This window comes from Coregonus clupeaformis, unplaced genomic scaffold (assembly GCF_020615455.1).
Source record: "Coregonus clupeaformis isolate EN_2021a unplaced genomic scaffold, ASM2061545v1 scaf0614, whole genome shotgun sequence".
Classification (NCBI taxonomy): domain Eukaryota; kingdom Metazoa; phylum Chordata; class Actinopteri; order Salmoniformes; family Salmonidae; genus Coregonus; species Coregonus clupeaformis.
Window position 1 is genome coordinate 169,768 of NW_025534069.1, and position 17,612 is coordinate 187,379.

At 45.2% G+C, this 17,612-nt stretch overlaps 1 protein-coding gene across 1 annotated transcript; it reads left to right on the plus strand.

Annotated features, from left to right (window-relative positions):
• Positions 1-499: 499 nt before the first annotated feature.
• LOC121568069 (amyloid-beta A4 precursor protein-binding family A member 2-like) lies at positions 500-14,945 on the plus strand. The gene is made up of 10 exons (XM_041878639.2): positions 500-1,672; positions 1,830-1,965; positions 2,192-2,337; positions 4,565-4,651; positions 5,073-5,258; positions 7,018-7,197; positions 7,916-8,128; positions 8,542-8,661; positions 13,392-13,532; positions 14,045-14,945. The coding sequence occupies exons 1-10, from the start codon at positions 563-565 to the stop codon at positions 14,114-14,116; spliced, it is 2,391 nt and encodes a 796-aa protein (XP_041734573.1). The 5' UTR covers positions 500-562; the 3' UTR covers positions 14,117-14,945.
• Positions 14,946-17,612: the final 2,667 nt, after the last annotated feature.

Sequence of the window (17,612 nt, forward strand, 5' to 3'; positions counted from 1 at the left end):
TGAGACAGGAGAAACAGAGGAAGAGCGGGATGTGACCACGTACACAGAGGAGGATTCTGAAGAGACAGAGGACAGAGAGCAGAAAAAAACACCCAGCAGCCACCTGGAGAATGATGTGGAGAGGATGAGAGAGGGAGAGAGGATGAGAGAGGAAAAGAGGGGTGACCGAGACAGGGAGGATGGTGAGGTCTGCAGAGTGCAGGAGCAAACCCCCAGCCGCCAGCGGAAGGAGGAGAGGATGAGAGATGGAGAGCGAAAGGGAGATAGAGAGGACGATGATAGTGCGGAAGTTGAGGTCTTCTCTATGGGGAACTGCAACACCCCTGAGGACAGTAAGATCTCAGTGTGTGTCTCAGAGTCCCCACAAAGGGCCCCCTATAGGGGAAGTGGAGGGGGAAGGGATTGGACTTGTGAGGCCCCTCAAAGGGCCCATAAGGAGGTGAAGAGGCAGGGGAGGGGAGGAGGACGGGGAGGGAGGAGTGGGAGGGAAGGAGGAAGGGGCTGGAGGGAGACTGACAGGGAGGAAGACACTGGCCAGATAGTATCTGAGATAAAGGTATGCATGAGCAGCAGCAGCAGCTCAGAGACACAGGACTGCAGAGAGGCTGCCACCAGGCCCAGACCACCAAGACCCAGACCCAGGCCTAGGTCCGGCCCCGGCCCCGGCTCCCCACACCCTCACCAGACAGAATCCCGCCCGAAACAGGCCTACCAGACCCACACCTACCTGACAGAGGTCCATACCTTCACAACACAGGTCCAGAACCACCAGCTAAAGGCCCAGAGTGACGTCCGACAGAACCAGAAGACAAAGACACAGAACTGCAGAGAAGGTGCCATTAGGCCTAGACCCAGATCTGGCCCCAACACAACACACCCTCACCCTCCCCAGACCCCGGCCTTAATGCAGCACACTCAGGCCCACCAGACCCAGACCCAGACCCAGTATCGACAGGCCCAGCCCACACAGGCCCAGACGACACAGGCCCAGACGCACAAGAGACAAGCACCCTCCCACCCGACACAGGCCCACCCGACACAGGCCCACCCAACACAGGCCCAGCCTCATCAGACCCAGACCCAGACCCAGTATCGACAGGCCCAGCCGACACAGGCCCAGACGCACAAGAGACAAGCACCCACCCGCCCAACACAGGCCCAGCCTCATCAGACCCAGACCCAGCAGCACCACAGAGAGAGTCCCGTCAACCCCAACCACAGCCCTACCTCTGACAGCCCTAGGCCCACCTCTGACAGCCCTAGGCCCACCTCTGACAGCCCTAGGCCCACCTCTGCCTCCCCTCCCAGCCACAAGGCCCAGACACAGGACCACACTCCCCACACCCGACAGACCCGACAGACCCAGCAGCATTGCAGAGAGACCACCACCAGTCGGAGCCCCAGGCCTCCCTCTCCTCCCTTCCAGGAGAGCCGCCAGGCCCACACCCAGAACCAGAACCAGACCCGACAGACCCAGCAGCCTCGCAGAGACAGCACCACCAGCCCCAGCCCAAGGCCCACTTCTGACTCCTCATCCAGCCTGGAGAAACATCCTAGGGCTGTAAAACCATCACCATTACCATCACCATCTCCACCAGCTTCACACCACAACGCAGAGCCACAGAGAGAGTCCCCAGAGGAGAGACAGACACGGACACAGACACACAAACAGGTAACTGCCTGATGCTGCCAACTCAACAGGGTTTGTTTTATGACAGGGACCATGTACAACAAACACTGCACCAGATTTTTACCTACATAGCTAAGTCTCATCTGCAGTCCGGTTGTGTTTCTGTCTGTTAGTAACATCTCCCCTCTGCCTGTCCCAGATGCCTCAAGACGTCTCGGAGCAGCAGCCTAGCAGGCCTCACTGCCCAGAGCCCCGGGCCCCAGAGGGGGACAGGAACAACACACCTCCGCCTGAACCAACAAAGAACAACGCCTCGTTCCCCAGCTTCGTGGATGGTAAATATCATTTCTCTGTATAGTTCATTGATTCCATACCTGAGTAATGGACATTTGATTATATGATATAACCATTTATGAATCTTTTGGTCTCTGGTGTGATGTTGTTATAGTGCTGCAACAAAGCAATAGGACAATAAAGGTCGCCTGAATGTGAATCTGTCTGGATCTGAGTCACAGGTTCCTGTCTTAATAAAATAAGTAAATCAATATTTCTTATGCCCAGTCCCAGGTCCGTGTGAGCCCGAGGACCTGATCGATGGGATTATCTTTGCTGCTAACTACCTGGGTTCCACCCAGCTGCTGTCTGACAAGAACCCATCTAAAGGAATACGCATGACCCAGGCACAGGAGGCTGTCAGTCAGGTCAAGGTATGGTGGGTGTGGTGTGGTGTGGTGTGGGTGCGGTGTGGTCTGTGGGTGGATGGGTGTGGTTGGGTGTGGTGGATGGGTGTGGTGTGAGTGGGTGTGTGTGTGTCTGGGTGGGTGGGTGTGGGGTGGGTGGGTGTGGTGTGTGGGTGTGGTGAGGTGGGTGGGTGTTATGTGGTGGGTGGTTGGGTGTGGTGTGGGTGGGTGGGTGGGTGTGGTGTTGGTATGGTAGGTGGGTGTGGTGTGGTGGGTGTGGGTCGGTGGGTGTGTGTGTGTCTGGGTGGGTGGGTGTGGGGTGGGTGTGGTGTGGTGTGTGGGTGGGTGTTATGTGGTGGGTGGTTGGGTGTGGTGTTGGTATGGTAGGTGGGTGTGGTGTGGTGGGTGTGGTGTGAGTGGGTGTGTGTGTGTCTGGGTGGGTGGGTGTTGGGTGGGTGTGGTGTGGTGTGTGGGTGTGGTGTGGTGGGTGGGTGTTATGTGGTGGGTGGTTGGGTGTGGTGTGGGTGGGTGGGTGGGTGTGGTGTTGGTATGGTAGGTGGGTGTGGTGTGGTGGGTGTGGGTCGGTGGGTGTGGTGTGGTGGGTGTGGGTCGGTGGGTGTGGTGTGGTGTGTGGGTGTGGTGAGGTGGGTGGGTGTTATGTGGTGGGTGGTTGGGTGTGGTGTGGGTGGGTGGGTGGGTGTGGTGTTGGTATGGTAGGTGGGTGTGGTGTGGTGGGTGTGGGTCGGTGGGTGTGGTGTGGTGGGTGTGGGTCGGTGGGTGTGGTGTGGTGGGTGTGGGTCGGTGGGTGTGGTGTGGTGTTGGTATGGTAGGTGGGTGTGGTGTGGTGGGTGTGGGTCGGGTGGGTGTGGTGTGGTGGGTGTGGGTCGGTGGGTGTGGTGTGGTGGGTGTGGGTCGGTGGGTGTGGTGTGTGGGTGTGGTGTGGTGGGTGGGTGTTATGTGGTGGGTGGTTGGGTGTGGTGTGGTGGGTGTGGGTCGGTGGGTGTGGTGTGTGTTGGTGTGGTAGGTGGGTGTGGTGTGGTGGGTGTGGGTGGGTGGGTGGGTGTGGTGTTGGTATGGTAGGTGGGTGTGGTGTGGTGGGTGTGGGTCGGTGGGTGTGGTGTGGTGGGTGTGGGTCGGTGGGTGTGGTGTGTGTTGGTGTGGGTCGGTGGGTGTGGTGTGGTGGGTGTGGGTCGGTGGGTGTGGTGTGGTGGGTGTGGGTCGGTGGGTGTGGTGTGTGTTGGTGTGGGTCGGTGGGTGTGGTGTGGTGGGTGTGGGTCGGTGGGTGTGGTGTGGTGGGTGTGGGTCGGTGGGTGTGGTGTGGTGGGTGTGGGTCGGTGGGTGTGGTGTGTGTTGGTGTGGGTGTGTTTTCTCCAAAAGGATAGTAAAACAAGGAACATTCTCCCTCGAGGGGACATTTCGCACGTCCCCAAGAGAACAAAGGCTAATTTAAGTTTAGGGGTTAGGTTTAGGGTTAGGGTTACAATTAGAGTTAGGCTTAGAATTAGGGTTAGGGTTAGGGTATTGTGCTGTCTTACTAACTGACCAGACTAAGGTTATTATATTAGCATTTTGCTGTGTTACTAACTGACCAGGCTAATGTTGTTATATTAGCATTGTGCTGTCTTACTAACTGACCAGGCTAATGTTGTTATATTAGCATTGTGCTGTCTTACTAACTGACCAGGCTAATGTTGTTATATTAGCATTTTGCTGTGCTACTAACTGACCAGGCTAAGCTTATTATATTAGCATTGTGCTGTCTTACTAACTGACCAGGCTAATGTTGTTATATTAGCATTGTGCTGTCTTACTAACTGACCAGGCTAATGTTGTTATATTAGCATTGTGCTGTCTTACTAACTGACCAGGCTAATGTTGTTATATTAGCATTGTGCTGTCTTACTAACTGACCAGGCTAATGTTATTATATTAGCATTGTGCTGTCTTACTAACTGACCAGGCTAATGTTGTTATATTAGCATTGTGCTGTCTTACTAACTGACCAGGCTAATGTTATTATATTAGCATTGTGCTGTCTTACTAACTGACCAGGCTAATTTTGTTACCCATTAAATGGTCAAGATGATATTGTATTTTTTTACGCATCTCATGTCTTGATCTATGGATGGCAGTTGGTCTGTTCATCAATTGTCTTCTGTTATTCCTAACAAAAGGAAGGATATGTGCCCTGGAGTGCACTTCCTAACCACATGATGGCGGTCTTTTATTCCTTTTCACCATGGTTTGCCCACAGAGCCAAGATGAAGACTCTCAAATGGTGACAGAAGTGGACCTCTTCATCTCCACCAAGGCAGTCAAAATGCTGAATGCTGACTCACAGGTGTGTAACTGTGAGCTCTGACTTAATAAAAAACACTGTGTATTACTTCTCTGTAGCACCAAGTCCGGAACTAGGCCCGGGATTCTATCCGATCACGTTTGTAGACAATGCATCTCTTAAAGGCAATATTCACACGTCGGCGAAAATCACATACACAGTAAATAGTCAATGTTGGCTCAATCAGAAATTAACTTTAGATGTCAAGCGCCCTATAATGCGGATCTAATGCGGATCAGATTGAATCCCCCCTAGGTTTAATCTGTGTCCAGGAAACCTGCCCAAAGCTTCATTTTATGCTGTTTCATAAGATTCCTCTGTCTTGCTCCTTGTGGACATGTTGTTGAGGACCGTCCACTCCACACAGTACTGAGTTATTACCACAGCAGCTATATATATATATATATATTATTTATTCCCCCAGGAGACGCTGATGGACAGTGCGTTGCGTTCCATCTCTTACATCGCAGACATCGGGAGCATCGTGGTTCTGATGGCTCGTACCCATATGTCAGGCACGTCCTCGCAGGACTGTACTGAAGCTGATCTCTCCTCCTCAGAGGGACAGAGACAGTACAGAATGATCTGCTATGTCTTCGAGTCAGAGGACGTGAGTACAATTTTGTATTCTGGTCTGTCCTGATTTCTGTTCTATTCTCCCACTCGCTTCCCTTTGCATACTGCTGAACATTATTGATTTATTGGGGCAATGATTTTGGTCTCTGAGATTGATTATTGTTTGCCACAGTGTTCGCAGAATAAGGTCTATTGCTGAATTGAAAACACCACATTTTGTTTTTATACACTATCTACAGGACAATACTACTGAACATTAATTTTAAAGCTTTAAAAATGGTCATTGCTTGTACAGAGGCCCTACTTTATTAATCTCTAATGTTGGCCTTCCTATAACGTGTTATACACTACATTACCAAAATTATGTGGACACCTGCTCGTCGAACATCGCATTCCAAAATCATGGGCATTCATATGGAGTTGGTCCCCCCCCTTTGCTGCTATAACAGCCTCCAGTCTTCTGGGAAGGCTTTCCACTAGATGTTGGAACATTGCTGTGGGGACTTGCTTCTATTCAGCCACAAGAGCATTAGTGAGGTCGGGCACTGATGTTGGGCGATTAGGCCTGGCTCGCAGTCGGCGTTCCAATTCATCCCAAAGGTGTTTGATGAGGTTGAGGTCAGGGCTCTGTACAGGCCAATCAAGTTCTTGCACACCGATCTCGACAAACCATTTCTGTATGGACCTCGCTTTGTGCACGGGAGCATGGTCATGCTGAAACAGGAAAGGGCCTTCCCCAAACTGTTTCCACAAAGTTGGAAGCACAGAATCGTCTAGAATGTCATCGTATGTTGTAGCGTTAAGATTTCCTTTCTCTGGAACTAAGGGGCCTAGTCTGAACCATGAAAAACAGCCCCAGACTATTATTCCTCCTCCACCAAACTTTACAGTTGGCACTAGCGTTCTCCTGGCATCCGCCAAACCCAGATTCGTCCGTCGGACTGCCAGATGGTGAAGCGTGATTAATCTCTCCAGAGAATGCGTTTCCACTGATCCAGAGTCCAATGGCGGTGAGCGTTACACCACTCCAGCCGACGCTTGGCATTGCGCATGGTGATCTTAGGCTTGTGTTTGGCTGCTCGGCCATGGAAACCCATTTTATGAAGCTCCCAACTAACAGTTATTGTGCTGACGTTGCTTCCAGAGGCAGTTTGGAACTTGGTAGTGAGTGTTGCAACCGAGGCCAGACGATTTTTAAGCGCTTCAGCACTTGGCAGTCCCGTTACGTGATCTTGTGTGGCCTACCACTTTGCGGCTGAGCCGGTGTTGCTCCTAGACGTTTCCACTTCACAATAACAGCACTTACAGTTGACCGGGGCAGCTCTAGCAGGGCAGAAATGTGACGAACTGACTTGTTGGAAAGGTGGCATTCTATGACGGTGCCACGTTGAAAGTCACTGAGCTCTTCAGTAAGGCCATTCTACTGCCAATGTTTGACTATGGAGATTGCATGGCTGTGTGCTCGATTTTATAAACCTGTCAGCAGCGGGTGTGTCCACTCATTTGAAGGGGTGTCCACATACATTTGAAGGGGTGTCCACATACATTTGAAGGGGTGTCCACATACATTTGAAGGGGTGTCCACATACATTTGAAGGGGTGTCCACATACATTTGTATATATAGTGTATCTTCATTCATCATTTGGTTGGTCCTTAACCCGTGCTCTCTCCCATCTCTGTATTGTTGTCAACTTGAATAGCCTGTCTCTTCCATTGAGTAGTTTCTTCCTACCAACCCTCCCCTCCCCTCTCCCTCTCCTGCCCTCACCTCTCCTCTGCCTCTTCTCCCCAGGCCCAGCTCATTGCCCAGTCCATCGGCCAGGCATTCAGCGTCGCCTACAGGGAGTTCCTCCGAGCCAATGGGATCAACCCTAAGGACCTGAGTCAGAAGCAATACAGCGACATCATCAATTCCCAGGAGATGTACAACGACGACCTGGTCCATTTCTCAAACTCTGACAACTGTAAAGAGGTGTGTGTGTGCGTGTGTGCGTGCGTGCGTGCATCCGTGCCTATATGCATGCATGAAATAGACTGATAGACAAGTGTAAAGAGGTGTGACGGCTTACTGTGGTGATTGTTGACCGTGATGCATGACTCTAGATACACTCCATCAACTCAGTATAGAGGGCAGATACAGTAGGGTAGATAATGAGGCCCTTGGACCATGCAGTAGCTTCGGCGTTCCATGTGGGGCGGCAGGTAGCTTTAGTGGTTAAGAGCGTTGTGCCCAGTAACCGAAAGGTCGCTGGTTCTAATCCCCGAGCCGACTAGGTGAAAAATCTGTCGATGTGCCGTTGAGCAAGGCACTTAAACCCTAATTGCTCCTGTAAGTCGCTCTGGATAAGAGCGTCTGCTAAATGACTAAAAATGTAAATGTAAATGTAGCTAGGCAGTGCAAAGATGTTTGCTAGAGTTCAGGATCGATCGTACCCATCCGGTAAGCTAAAAACACTTACCCATCCGGTAAGCTAAAAACAATGACGTTGAAGAGTACAAGTAAGTAGTGTTCTTGCTTCAGTAAGACCACTACTGTTATTCTGCATATCTATTTTTTGATGATAATTATTTTTCATATTTTCATTATTTTATTATCAAGTAAAATGAAGTTTATAAGATAGACTAATAACTTCTAACTTAAAGATATATAAATGGACTTCCTGTCTCTGTGTGTTTGTGTGTATCCATAGCTGGAGTTGGAGAAGCAGAGGGGTGAGAGCCTGGGTGTAGTGATAGTGGAGTCTGGCTGGGGCTCCATCCTGCCCACGGTGATCCTGGCTAACATGTTGAACAGCGGCCCGGCTGCCCGCTCTGGGAAACTCAGCGTCGGGGACCAGATCATGTCCATTAACAACACCAGCCTGGTGGGCCTACCGTTAGCTACCTGCCAGGGTATCATCAAGGTCTGGAGCATACAGTCGACTCAGGCAGCATCTATGTTATTCAAAAAACTGCTCTTTTATCAGTCATGAAGGAAAGGAGATGGGGAGTTGAGGAAAGGAAGATATTTTAGCGGTATTGAGATTGAGACACAGCCATTATAGGAATCCATTTTAGAGTATTGAGATTGCGACACAGCCATTCTAGGAAGCCATTTTAGAGGATTGAGATTGAGACACAGCCATTGTAGGAATCCATTTTAGAGTATTGAGATTGAGACACAGCCATTATGGGAAGCCATTTTAGAGTATTGATATTGAGACACAGCCATTCTAGGAAGCCATTTTAGAGTATTGAGATTGAGACACAGCCATTCTAGGAAGCTATTTTAGTGTTGAGACAGGTGTCATTTATTGTGTTCCGGTTGTCCTTCCAGGGTCTGAAGAGCCAGGTCCAGGTGAAGCTGAGTATCGTGTGTTGTCCTCCTGTAACCACCGTCCTCATCAAGAGACCTGACCTCAAGTTCCAGCTGGGCTTCAGTGTTCAGAATGGCATCGTGAGTAGTTATAATGCATTATAAGAATGTATAATTAAAAAAAAATATATATATATATTTTAGCAGCTTTAATATTGCAGATAGATTATAGCTTCCATCAATGTAATTGTCTGCATCATTTCCAATCCCCCATATATTTATTGGTAAATATATTTACATACATACACATACATACATATACACATATATAAATATACATATACACATACATATACATACATACAAACATACATATAAATACACATACATACATATATAAATATATATATATATATATATATATATATATATATATATATATATATATATATATATATATATATATATATATATATATACACATATCTTTAAAATATATATTTTCCTTTATTATTTTCCCCTAACCCTAACTCCCCTAATTGGAGTAAACTAATGGACAACAACACTTAGGCTTCTACTTCCAGTTTATACATACTATATACATTTTATGGACACAATCTATTTTACAATAGTTACATTTTGTTTGTTTTTAGTCCTGCCCTTCCTTTACCCTCAACCTCTCCCATCTATTTCTGAAGACCTTCCAGTTTGATTTCTATTTCCCATATATGTTTAACTGTGCTGTTTCACAAAAGTTTTGAAATACATGTCCTTAAATGAAACTGGTATATATATATATATATTTTTTTTTTTGTCACAATTTTCTTTAACCAATTTTGGTCTTTAATGCAGTTCCTTACTTCCTCCGCCTTCCACTTGCCTCTTCCATTTTTGCGGTAAAGCTGCAATTAGTTGGTTGTAATTTTGGATAGAGCAAACATTTCCATATATTTTTGTTAGCTGCATGTGTGACATAACTCCACCAATCCTATTTATGATATCATTTACAAAGATTATACCTTTTTTAAATGTTTTATTGAAAAATAATGTTTTTTTGATCAATTCGTACATAACCACAATATTTGTTGTATTATTTGTTCTGCCTTTTCTGGTGGATTAAACTGAAATTGCAACCAACTTTCTATGGCTTGTTTTAAAAATAACTATATTTTGGAGATAATTTCGTTTTCAAATAACTGAAAGTGAGAGGTTGGAATCTGAATAAAGGGAAAAAGTCCATTCTTGAACATGGGGTGAGATATTCTTACTAGTCTGCTAGAGAACCAGTTCGGATTTAAGTATAACTTTTGTATGACTGACGCCTTTAGTGAGAGGTGTAATGCTTTAATATTTAATAATTTCTGCCCTCCGAATTCTTATTCATTATATAAATAGGCCCTTTTCATTTTATCTGGCTTGCCATTCCAAATAAAATTGAATATTTTTTGCTCATATAATTTAAAAAACTGTTCGCTAGGTGTAGGCAAGACCATAAGCAAATAGGTAAACTGGGATAATACTAAAGAGTTAATCAGGGTGATTTTTCCACAAATTGACAGGTATTATCCTTTCCATGGTAGCAAGATCTTATCTATTTTTGCTAACTTTCTATTAAAATGTATTGGAGTGAGATAATTTATTTCTTTCGGGATATGTATACCGAGTATGTCCACATCCCCGTCAGACCATTTTATTGGTAAAGTACACAGTAATGTAAAAGTTGTGTTTTTTAGTGATCCAATACGTAATATAGTACACTCATCATAATTTGGTTGTAATCCAGAGAGGTTAGAAAAAGTATGTATCTCTGAAGCTGTGGAGAGATCCAAATTGTGGATTTAAAAGAAAACATGAATCATCAGCGTACAATGACACCTTTGTTTTTAAACCCTGGATTTCTAACCCCTTAATATTATTGTTGGATCTGATTTTAACAGCTAACATTTTGATGGCAATAATAAATAGATATGCCGATAGTGGACAACCTTGTTTCACTCCTCTTGACAGTTTAAAATTATCTGAGAAGTAGCCATTATTTACTGTTTTACACATAGCGTTACTATACATAACTTTAACCCATTTTATAAGAGATTCTCCAAAATTGAAATATTCCAGACATTTATGTATAAACTCCAGTTATACTTTATCAAAGGCCTTTTCAAAGTCAGCTATGAATACCAGCATACCTACACTGGTATGCCATCCAGCCCTGGAGTTTTCCTGGACTTAAAGGCTTTAATTGCATCAAGAGGTTCCTCTGTAATTTGGCCTTCACATGAGTCTCTCTGTACAGCTGTTCATTTTACATTATTAATAGAAAAAAAAATCCATACAATTAGCTTCGTTTAGTGGAGATGGAGGAGACTGAAACGAAAACATATGCTTAAAATACTTAACTTCCTCTTTCAAAATATCCTTTGGTGAATCATGGGTGACTCCGTCATTTGTAAAAAGTTTCAGTAAATTATTTTTGGTAGCATTTCTATGTTGAAGATAAAAAAATTTAAAAAAAAGGTGAATTTTTCCCCATATTCCATCCAGTTCGCTTTATTTTTAATAATATATTACACTTGATCTTTCTTGAATAAGTTTCTCCATTTATTTTTGTTTTTCCTCTAATTTATTCTGAGCCTCTATGTTACAGTTTTTATTGCTATCTATCTGTGCTGTTAGTCCTTCCATTTCCTTTCTTAATATAAACTATTTTGACCTAAATTGCTTTCACTTTAGAGATGAGTACTGAATTGCATGGCCTCTAAAGGCACATTTAAAAGTGTCCCATACAATAAGGGGATTTGCTGTACCTATGTTATGTCGGGAAAAAGTCAGTTATAAAGTATTCTGTCCTAGTTAAAAACAAGTTTTCATCCAATAGGCTTTGATAAATGTCCACTATCCTCGCCCATGTGGAAATTCTGTAAGAGTGATATATATGCTAATTATGTGATTGTCCGACCGCATTATGTCCCCTAACAACACTTTTTAAACTTTTGGTGCCAGAGAGAATGACATAAAAAAAAGTAATCAAGACGACTAGCTTGATTGAGCCTCCGCCATGTATACAGTGGGGAGAACAAGTATTTGATACACTACCGATTTTGCAGGTTTTCCTACTTACAAAGCATGTAGAGGTCTGTAATTTTTATCATAGGTACACTTCAACTGTGAGAGACGGAAAAAAAAATCCAGAAAATCACGATTTTTGTTTTAGATTCCGTCTCTCACAGTTGAAGTGTACCTATGATAAAAATTACAGACCTCTACATGCTTTGTAAGTAGGAAAACCTGCAAAATCGGCAGTGTATCAAATACTTGTTCTCCCCACTGTATCTCACTAGCTCAGGATATTAAATCCTCCATATATCTACTAGTTCTAATGTATCCATGACATTTGTGATTTCCTTAAGAGCATGAGGGTGATTGTTTGTAGTGTGATTTCCTGTATGGTCCATTGAGCTATTTAAAACTGTATTATAATCTCCCACCATAATAATAGAGTCTTGTATTGCTTGTAGGGTTGATAAATTACTATATATATTTTCAAAGAAGTGTGGATCATTATTATTTGGACCGTAAAGGTTAATGAGCCATATCTGTTTATGGTCCAATAACATTTTTAAATTCATCCAGCTACCTTGAGGATCTGTTTGGACAATTTGCACATTCTGATCAAAATTACTGTTAATTAATATCATCACCCCTTTTGAGTTTCTTTGCCCATGGGAGAAGTATATTTCGCCCCCCCTCAGTCCTTTTTCCACACAACTTCATCTAAAATTGTTGAATGAGTTTCCTGTAAACAATAGATATTATATTCCTTCTCTTTGAGCAGGTAAATACTGATCGTCTTTTCTTATGATCTGCTAAGCCAATACAATTATAACTGGCTATACCTATTTCACCACATACCATAATGAGATACAAGTTTCAAATCTATTTATCATAACATATGTTTGTAAACTCGCCATTAAAAAGTACCATAGTGATTGAGTGTCCATATAGCTTTATCATGATATTTGCATTGCTACTAAGTAAACCTCCAATTGTTCCCAGCTATTCCACCCGCTAAAACCCCTCCACATCCCAAATTGGGCTGTAATCCCAGTGACCGGCAGACCACACCCGTCCTCCCCCCGGATCCCAGGGCCCCTGAGAGACCGGGACCCATCCTTCGAAAGAACACACAGTGCCACCCACAGAACAGAAGCAGATCAACCGCCAAAAGCATTTCCATCGCCCTCACCTCCATTTGCATTATATATAGCTATTAAAAATATATATTTATATTAAAAATCCTGTTTATCTTAATTTCCATAATTAACAAATAATATTTGTAATACTGTAGGTAGTTCATGCAAAGGATTGTTACCTCTAACCAGGATTGCCATTGCAAAAATTACATTTTTGGCAAGCAATTATTATTTTAGCAAACAATTATTGTGATTCATCCTATATTGTCCCTAACATCTTTACTCCCTAGCAACAGATGTGGGATACACACACACACACACACACACATACACACACATACACACACACACAAACACTCATACACACTCAACACACCTTTCCTCCACAAACAACCATAAACTCAGATGCTCAACAGTTGTTCCATCCCAGAGCCCAACTCAAGAAAGGACTTGATTTACGAATGCATATACTGTTTGAGAAGGCATTCAAAATTGAGCAAAAAACTGGCAAAGATGTGGAGATTTGATTAACCATTGTCAAGTCCTAGGTGATGGAGATCAGCTACACCCCCTTTATACGACTTGTCATAACCTCCAAATACTGTTATTATCATCTCTCTCATAATGACCCTGATAACAGCCATCTGGATTCAGAGAGTGGTTTTCTTTCTCTCTCCTCAGATCTGCAGTCTGATGCGCGGCGGGATCGCAGAGCGAGGAGGGGTGCGAGTCGGCCACAGGATCATTGAGATCAATGGGCAGAGTGTTGTTGCCATGCCGCATGAGAAGATAGTCCAGACCCTGTCTGTATCAGTGGGAGAGGTGAGCATCAGATTCCAGTGGCAGTTAGCTACCTGTCAACTTTATACGGGTTCAAGTAATATCCTATCAGAGCCCGAAACAGACGAATCAGAAGCATTTATACAAATACAAGTGAGTGTCTTCACAATGAGCACTGATCTGTCCTCTTCTCTCCTTCTCCTCCTCCTCTCCTACCTCTCCTTCTCCTCCTCCTCTCCTACCTCTCCTCTCCTCTCCTCTCCTCCCTCTCCTCTCCTCCTCCTCCTCCTCATTCTCCTCTCCTCTCCTCTCCTCTCCTCTCCTCTCCTCTCCTCTCCTCTCCTCTCCTCTCCTCTCCTCTCCTCTCCTCTCCTCTCCTCTCCTCTCCTCTCCTCTCCTGTCCTGTCCTGTCTTATCCTGTCTTATCCTGTCCTTCTCTCCTCCCTCTCCACTCCCCCTCCTCCTCCTCATTACCCCCCCCCTTTCCTGTCCTCCTCCTCCTCCTCCTCCTCCTCCTCCTCCTCCTCTCCTCTCCCCCTCCTCCTCTCTGTCAGATCAACATGAAGACCATGCCTGCGGTGATGTTCAGACTGTTAACAGGGCAGGAGATTCCTGTCTACATTTAGTCTTGCCATGTCTGTGTCCCAAATTGCACCCTATTCCCTATGTAGGGCACTACTTTAGACCAGGACCAATAGGGTTCTGGCTCAAATGTAGTGCACTATATAGAGAATAGGGTGTAATTTAGGACTGAGCCTTTATCTGCATCTCTTTCTGTGTACTCGCTCACTGCTTCTGCATGTCTAGGAGAAGTTGAACAGACAGGATGAGGGTGACAGGCAGCGGAGGCTGGTATTCCAGTCATTCAAATGAGCCTTCCCTCAGATTTTACAGTGACACCAGCCTCCGCTGGTGACAGGGTGATACATTAGCAACATGCTTTTTTTTTTTTGATATCACATTATTTTCCTGTTACTCAACTTCTAGAACTACACGGTCATAATGGTTTGAAATGTACATAACATAAATCTGTCCATAGTGTGTGTGTGTGTGTTACGAACCCCGTGGCAAAAACACAAAAACACACACAGGATACCTATATCCGTAACAGTGTGTGTACTGTAAACTGTTATATCACATTATTTTCCTGTTACTCTGCTGAAAGGGATTGCCCATTCTCAACTTCTAGAACTACACGGTCATAATGGTTTGAAATGTTCATAACATAAAGCTGTCCACAGTGTGTGTGCTGTAAAAGTACTGCACGTGCAAGGTCATGATCGTTTTCTTACGACAGATTACATGACACAGCACATTTGATTTTCAATCGATTCCTTTTTTTTATTTTTATTTTTTTATAACATGCAAGGTTATGAGAAGTAGTTGTACCTGTAAATCGTTCGCTGAAAATGCCATAAACGTGTTTACACTGTAACGTCACCTTATTGTTGGGAAGGGGTTGGTCTGTCATTATTGTTCATTATAAACTGGGTGGGTCGAGCCCTGAATGCTGATTGGCTGACAGCCGTGGTATATCAGACCGTCTATACCGATACAGAATAGGACAAGGCTATTCTTCAATAGACATTTTACATATTTACATTTTAGTCATTTAGCAGAACGCTCTTATCCAGAGCCACTTACAGTTAGTGAGTGCATACATTTTTCATACCGGCCCCCCGTGGGAATCGAACCGACAACCCTGGCGTTGCAAGCGCCATGCTCTACCAACTGAGCTACAGAGGACTATAGCAGGGGTATTGTAGCCTGGTCTGTCATTGGAGCCTGTCTTGCCCAATGCATGATTACTACCTTAGGAGTTGGCCCAGACAGCACAAACAGATCTGGGAATCAGGCTACGGTGGTATTGAGCTACAGTGAGGGAAAAAAGTATTTGATCCCCTGCTGATTTTGTACGTTTGCCCACTGACAAATAAATGATCAGTCTATAATTTTAATGGCAGGTTTATTTGAACAGTGAGAGACAGAATAACAACAAAATAATAAAAAAAAAACGCATGTCAAAAATGTTATAAATTGACTTGCATTTTAATGAGGGAAATAAGTATTTGACCCCCTCTCAATCAGAAAGATTTCTGGCTCCCAGGTGTCTTTTATACAGGTAACGAGCTGAGATTAGGAGCACACTCTTAAAGGGAGTGCTCCTAATCTCAGCTTGTTACCTGTATAAAAGACACCTGTCCACAGAAGCAATCAATCAATCAGATTCCAAACTCTCCACTATGGCCAAGACCAAAGAGCTCTCCAAGGATGTCAGGGACAAGATTGTAGACTTACACAAGGCTGGAATGGGCTACAAGACCATCGTCAACCAGCTTGGTGAGAAGGTGACAACAGTTGGTGCGATTATTTGCAAATGGAAGAAACACAAAATAACTGTCAATCTCCCTCGGCCTGGGGCTCCATGCAAGATCTCACCTCGTGGAGTTGCAATGATCATGAGAACGGTGAGGAATCACCCCAGAACTACACGGGAGGATCTTGTCAATGATCTCAAGGCAGCTGGGACCATAGTCACCAAGAAAACAATTGGTAACACACTATGCCGTGAAGGACTGAAATCCTGCAGCGCCTGCAAGGTCCCCCTGCTCAAGAAAGCACATATACATATACATGCCCGTCTGAAGTTTGCCAATGAACATCTGAATGATTCAGAGGAGAACTGGGTGAAAGTGTTGTGGTCAGATGAGACCAAAATGGAGCTCTTTGGCATCAACTCAACTCGCCGTGTTTGGAGGAGGAGGAATGCTGCCTATGACCCCAAGAACACTATCCCCACCACTTCACTGCATCAAAGGGACGATGGACGGGGCCATATACCGTCAAATCTTGGGTGAGAACCTCCTTCCCTCAGCCAGGGCATTGAAAATGGGTCGTGGATGGGTATTCCAATATGGCAATGACCCAAAACACACGGCCAAGGCAACAAAGGAGTGGCTCAAGAAGAAGCACATTAAGGTCCTGGAGTGGCCTAGCCAGTCTCCAGACCTTAATCCCATAGAAAATCTGTGGCGGGAGCTGAAGGTTCGAGTTGCCAAACGTCAGCCTCGAAACCTTAATGACTTGGAGAAGATCTGCAAAGAGGAGTGGGACAAAATCCTTCCTGAGATGTGTGCAAACCTGGTGGCCAACTACAAGAAACGTCTGACCTCTGTGATTGCCAACAAGGGTTTTGCCACCAAGTACTAAGTAATGTTTTGCAGAGGGGTCAAATACTTATTTCCCTCATTAAAACACAAATCAATTTATAACATTTTTGACATGCGTTTTTCTGGATTTTTTGTTGTTATTCTGTCTCTCACTGTTCAAATAAACCTACCATTAAAATTATAGACTGATCATTTATTTGTCAGTGGGCAAACGTACAAAATCAGCAGGGGATCAAATACTTTTTTTTCCTCGCTGTACACCCTATTCCCTTCATAGTGCACTACTTTTTGATCAGAGGGCCCATACGTCTCCGGTCAAACGTAGTGCACTAGAGGGCCCATACGTCTCCGGTCAAACGTAGTGCACTAGAGGGCCCATACGTCTCCGGTCAAACGTAGTGCACTAGAGGGCCCATACGTCTCCGGTCAAACGTAGTGCACTAGAGGGCCCATACGTCTCCGGTCAAAGCGTAGTGCACTAGAGGGCCCATACGTCTCGGTCAAACGTAGTGCACTAGAGGGCCCATACGTCTCCGGTCAAACGTAGTGCACTAGAGGGCCCATACGTCTCCGGTCAAACGTAGTGCACTAGAGGGCCCATACGTCTCCGGTCAAACGTAGTGCACTAGAGGGCCCATACGTCTCCGGTCAAACGTAGTGCACTAGAGGGCCCATACGTCTCGGTCAAACGTAGTGCACTAGAGGGCCCATACGTCTCCGGTCAAACGTAGTGCACTAGAGGGCCCATACGTCTCGGTCAAAGCGTAGTGCACTAGAGGGCCCATACGTCTCCGGTCAAACGTAGTGCACTAGAGGGCCCATACGTCTCCGGTCAAACGTAGTGCACTAGAGGGCCCATACGTCTCGGTCAAACGTAGTGCACTAGAGGGCCCATACGTCTCCGGTCAACGTAGTGCACTAGAGGGCCCATACGTCTCCGGTCAAACGTAGT